General features: G+C 46.2%; 1 protein-coding gene across 5 annotated transcripts in view; it reads right to left on the bottom strand.

Moving 5' to 3' along the window:
• Positions 1-5288: 5288 nt before the first annotated feature.
• Positions 5289-6000, bottom strand: part of CENPE (centromere protein E) — a 117957-nt gene continuing 117245 nt past the window's right edge. For all 5 annotated transcript variants that reach the window (XM_029077020.2, XM_029077017.2, XM_029077019.2 and 2 more), the window contains one exon: positions 5289-5861. In XM_029077020.2, the coding sequence (XP_028932853.1) occupies positions 5767-5861 (95 nt within the window). In that variant the 3' untranslated portion in view covers positions 5289-5766. The remainder of the gene's footprint in view (positions 5862-6000) is intronic.

Below are 6000 nucleotides of genomic sequence, written 5' to 3'. Positions count from 1 at the left end.
GTTAAGGAAGTGAGGAGGGAAGGGGCGATAGTTTTTATAAGGTGAGCGGGAATGGGGTCCAAAGCACAGGTGGAGGAGGTGGCACTTGCGAGGAGGGAGGAGATCTCCTCTGGGGATACTACAGGGAAGGATGGGAAAGTGGGGGAGAGGGTTGGTGGGGGGGAGGGGAGAGAGGGAGGGGTGACTTGGGGGAGCTCAGACCTGATTGTGTTAATTTTTGTGATGAAGTAGGTGGCCAGATCGTTGGGGGTGAGGGATGGGGGAGGGGGAGGAACAGGGGGCCTAAGGATCGAGTTAAAGGTCCAGAACAATTGGCGGGGGTGACGGGCATGGGTGTCAATGAGGGAAGAAAAGAAGTTTTGCCTGGCGGACGAGAGGGCAGAGTTAAGGCAGGAAAGGATACATTTGAAATGGATAAGGTTGGCTTGGTGCTTGGACCTTCGCCAGCAGTGCTCGGCAGTTCGAGCATAGGAGCGTAGGAGGCGGACAGAGGCAGAGACCCAGGGCTGTGGGTTAGTGGAGCGGGAGCGGCGGAGGGAAAAGGGAGCGAGTAGAGAGGGTGGAGTGGAGAGCGGTAACCTGATCATCGAGAGTGGGAAGAGAGGACGGGGGGCAAGGTGGGGAGAGATGCTTTTGGAGAGATGGATGGGATCAAGAGAGCAGAGGTCTCTGTGGGGGAGTAGTACAGATTTGCAGGGGGAGAGAGTGTGAGAGAGGAGGCAGGTGAGAAGGTTATGGTCCAAGAGAGAGATTTCAGAGTTGGTGAGGGAGGAGATAGTGCAGCAGTAGGAGATGACGAGATCGAGGGTGTGACCAAGTTGGTGAGTGGGCAAGGTATGGTGGAGCAGGAGGTCAGCAGAGTCGAGGAGCGATAGCAGGCAGGCGGCAGAGGAGTCACCGGGTACATCCATGTGGATGTTGAAGTCTCCGAGGATCAGAGTGGGCAGAGAGAAGGAGAGAAGGAAGGTGAGGAAAGGGTCAAGGTGGTTGAAGAAGTCGGTGGTGGGTCCAGAAGGGCGGTAGATGACGGCTTCAAGTATCTGGAGGTGGTGGTAGAGGCGAATGATATGGACTTCGAAGGAGGGGAAGAAGAGGGAAGGGGGAGGAGGGATAGTGCGGAAGCGGCATCGGGGTGAGAGAAGGAAGCCAACGCCTCCTCCCTTTCTGGTGAGTCTGGGGGAGTGGGAGGAGACACCTCAGCTGGAGAGAGCACTGGTGGTGACCGTGTCTTCAGGAGTGAGCCAGGTCTCCCTAAGGGCGAGGAGGAGGAGAGAAAGGGAAAGGTCAAGGATGAAAGGTAGTTTACCTGTAATGGAGTGGGGATTCTAGAGGCCACACTTGAAAGCATTCTGTGGGTGCGGGGCGGGAGGGGGGAGGAAGCAGGGGGAGGGGAGGGTTTGGATGGGAACGAGGTGGCGGGGCCCTGAACGGCGAGAAGGGGAAGCGGGGTGGCAGTGGGACAGGAGAACTAGGATGGGGTGTGGGTGGGGAAGAGGAAAGGGGGGAGGGTGGGAGGAGGGGGTTTGGTGGAGAGGAGCCTAGGGGGAGAGGGAAGAGGGGTGGCACTGGTAATGTGGGGCTCTAGGGCAGGGGATGGGTGGAGGGGAGGAGGCAGAGGAGAGATCGAGAAAGAACTGGGCGAGAGAGGGGAAGGGGAAAGAGAGGATTGGGAGGGACAGATGGGGGGGGGTGTGAAAAGACATGGTGAGGCCAGAGGGGTAGGTGGCAGCACTGAGACCAATTAACGATAACATGCAAAGGCAGTAATATAGTAACATGATACAATAAAATATTAATAAGTGGGTGTTGACCAGGGTCGGGTGTTGACTAAGGGTCGATCTGATCAAAATCAGTCAAAAGCCTAGCGGCAAGGAGAGTCCTGGGACTCATGGTCCAAATGTCTCTGAGGCAGCGGCGGGAGCCCTGAGGATGTCAGGTGTGGGTTGACAGCAAGGTCCTATACCCCAATCTTGTCTTGCCCTTTGATGTTGAGGATGGTTTGCTGATGATAACGAAAGTGCTCTAGGGGCTGGATGTATCTTCTGAAGGAGAGGTCCAAGTCTTTCAGCCATTTGGAAGGTGGACACCTAAACATTTATAGACCTTTAACTTGGTATGGAGCTTGAGAACGATGGCCGTTGTACTCTGTTTTGCGGTCTTCTGAAGACCATGCCAGCCCTCTGGATTCTATTTTTGTCCCCAAGCACTGGGTTACTCTCCCCAGGAGCAAGGAGTATGTATTTTTTTCCTTTAAATGACTTTTCATTCATTCATTCGATCATATTTATTGAGCACTTATTATGTGTGCTGTGCTTGGGAAAGTATAGTACAACAATAAAGAGAAATATTCCCTGACCATAATGAGTTTACAGTGTAGAGGGGGAGAGACATTAATATACTAACAGACCACAAGCCATACAGGTAGGAACATCAGTATCTCCTGAGCTTCTTTGAGTGTAATATGATGTACTAGGCACATGGGGAATACAAAATTAAGCAAATCACACAATTCCTGCTCAAAGGAACACTCTAACAGAGAAGACATAAAAAATATATAGAATAATCAAAGTTTGAATAATTGTATTTACAGTTGAACACACTTATATACATAAGGACTGAGGATAAGTAAATACATAAGTGCTATAGATGACTGATTTGTTTATATGTCTTGGAATGTTGGGAATTTAATTGGGAAGGATATGTTGGAATAGGTGAACTTTCAGGAGGGCTTTGAATATGGGGAGAGCTGTGGTCTGTCTGGTTTGGTGAGGGATGGAACTCCACAGTGGGGGAAAAGTATGAGAGAGGACAGAAATTATTTTTATTGATATGCAACCAATTAGTATTTTAAAAAAGGGAATAAAATGGAGATGTATAAGTATCTTAATGGAGATAGTTGTTGATCTTTTGGGTTATCCTGAAATAGAGATTAGGCCCAGTGCAAACAAAAAACTACAAAAGTTTGTCCAAACATGGTGCTGGGATTACTGAGAAATTAGGGGACCCTGGATGAGGAAGTTGCAGGAAGAGGTGGCCCTTGAGAGCAGTGATCTTGTCTTCTAACTCAATTTTATCTTCCCATGTGTTTAGAACAGTGCTCCACATGCAATAGGTGCTCAGTAAATGCTTTTTTAAGCCCTTACTATGTGACAGGCAATATACTAAGCACTAAGGTAGATACAAGATAATCAGGTTGGACAGTCCATGTCCAACATGGGGCTCTCAATCTTAATCACCATTTCAGAGATGAGGTAACTAAGGCACAGAGAAGTTAAGCGACTTGCCTAAGGTCACACAGCAGACAAGTGACAAAATCGGAATGAGCACCTAAGTACTCTGACTTCCAGGCCTGTCCTTTTTCCATATGCCACACTGCTTATCTTTAAACTCTCTTGCTTCCTCCACCTGTAAATTATTTTAGTGTTTGCCTTACCCACTAGAGTGTAAACTGTTCAAGGGTAGGGATTATGTCTGCTACTACTGTACTCTCCCATTATTTGTGGCAGTACTAAGCATTTAATAAATACTACTGATTGATCATGAGCAGGGAATGTGCTATTTTTCTACTGTACTCTCCCAAGCACTTAGTACAGTGCTTTGCACACAATAAGGACTTAATAAATACAGTTGAATGAATTGATTAATATTCCATGTAATTACTTAGCCATGCATCTTTGGACACTACAATGACTAGGTAGCAGAATTTATTAAGTTCAGGGTTGTAGATGGAAACCCTTAGTTGTGTGTGGGGTGTTCCAGGTAAAGATTTTTGGGGAGAAGGACACTAGGTGAAAGAACAGTGTCTCTGGTCATGAGTGGGAGAGAAGCATGTTGCATCATCTTTCAGCCCTGCCCATGGCCTGGCATTATTGTCATCATTACTATTATTCAGTGATAAGAAGAATATATTTTTGAAGCACATACACCTGAAAATCCATGTGATCTCCTGGAACCATCAGAGGCATGGGAGTCAGATGACCTGGGTTCTCATCCCAGCTCTGCCACTTGCCTATGTGATCTTGGGGAAGTCACTTATCTTCTCTGTGCCTCAGTTTCCCCATCTGTAAAATGGGAATGAAATACACATTCTGCCTCCTACTTAGATTGTGAGTCCAATGTAGGACAGGAATTGGGTCCAAACTAATTTTCTTGTATCTATCCCAGTACTTAGTACATTATGTGGCACCTAGCCACATGCTTCAAGACCATTAGCATTATTAAGTGTGGGGTTAGATTCAAGACAATCAAATCAGATCCAGTCCCTACTTTACAGGGGCTAACAGTCTTAATAAGAGGAAGAACAGGTATTGAATCCTCATTTTACAGATGAGAGAACTGAGGCACAGATAAATTGACTTACCCAAGATCACCCAGCAAAACAAGTGGCAGAAGTGGGACTAAAACCAGGCCTCCTGATTCCTAGCCCAATGCTCTTTTACCACCACTCCCCCCCAGCTCTCCCTCCCCCCACCAAGGACTACCTCTTTGTGTCTTCCATGAAATAGACAAAATGAGATTAAGAAGAGGAAATGATTAGCGTCAGATTAAGGAAGTGGACTAGGGATAGGGGAAGGGCCAAGAGTTTAGGTGAGAACACTAGAATTACCAACACTAGGGATTGAGGGGTCAAAGGTGAATGCTGTAGCCCTGATTTGGAGCCCAGGAGCTTCAAATTGAAATGGGGGCATGAGTGCACTGGTTTGCAGAAAGATCTGGATTGAGAGATGGCTGGGCCAGAAGAGCTGAATTCTAAACATTCTTCTAATACCGTTCATACCCATGTAGAGTTTTAAAAATATCATTATTAATAGTAGTATTTGTTGAGCACTTATTATGTGTGAGTAAAGTGTTGAGTACTGTACTAAACTGTGGGTTAGATATACTATAAGCAGATTGGACAGTCTCTGTCCCATGTGCGGTCAGTCTAAGCAGGAGGGATAACAGGTATTTTAGCCCCATTATTATCAATGAGAAAACTGAGGCAGAAAGATAAGTGACTTGCTTAAGGTCCAACAACAGTCTAGTGGAGGAACCAGGATTAGAACTCAGTTCTATTTAATAATAATAATAATAATAATAATAATGATGATGGCATTTGTTAAGCACTTACTATGTGCCAAGCTTTCTCTTAGCACTGGGGTAGATACAAGGTAATTAGGTTGTCCCACCTGGGGCTCACAGTCCTAATCCCATTTACAGATGAAGTAACTGAGGCCCAAAATCACGCTTCTGATAAATGTCATAGCCAGGATTAGAACCCACGAACTCTGATTCCCAAGACTGTGCTCTTTTCACTCTTTCCACGTTGCTTCTTTAATCCCAGGCCTTGGTCTTTTAAAGCCAAACTCCAAGAAAAAGGGTTCACCGGGACAGGGCAGGAGGCAGTGATGACAAATGCACTATTGGAGATGAGGTCACTCCACAAGGTTAGATAACAAATGAACCTCAATACAAATTTTCAATGAAGTAAGGCAATAAAGCAATAGCAAGATATTTACTGTACTTCTTGCAAACAAATAATTGAAATGACAAATTAGGTAAAAACATTCATTTAGACAATATTAAGGAGGTCTTAAGATGACCAGGTGCTCAGAAAACAGCAGGGGAAACACTGAATTTTATATACTGGGAGAACACCAGCAAAAGAATGCTCCCAAATGGCAAGGAGGCTCGAGGTGGACGACCACCTTCTTCCAACATATGGTGCTTTGGCATTAACGCGGTGTCTGGAAAGGTCAAGGTGGAGCCCAAGTTAAACAAGCGCGTTCACTGGGTTCTACATTCTGTGGCATCCTTTGTCGGAAAAGTGTGCTCCTGATGGAGCAAGTCACCTGACTGTTCTGTTTTTGGAGACCGTATATCTGTGGAAGAGCAAACAAAAACAAAACGTGAAAGTGAAATCCAGAACAAATAGAGAGGCATGGACTTAGAGCAGTTTCAGGAACCTGATCCCTGCAGTTGGTGAGGAAAGCCTGTGAATTCTGGCTGTGTGGAGGAGAC

The sequence above is a fragment of the Ornithorhynchus anatinus genome, chromosome 12 (genome assembly GCF_004115215.2).
Source record: "Ornithorhynchus anatinus isolate Pmale09 chromosome 12, mOrnAna1.pri.v4, whole genome shotgun sequence".
Lineage (NCBI taxonomy): Eukaryota > Metazoa > Chordata > Mammalia > Monotremata > Ornithorhynchidae > Ornithorhynchus > Ornithorhynchus anatinus.
The sequence above is the reverse complement of the archived record's forward strand: the minus strand, read 5'-3'. Positions and strand labels throughout refer to the sequence as shown.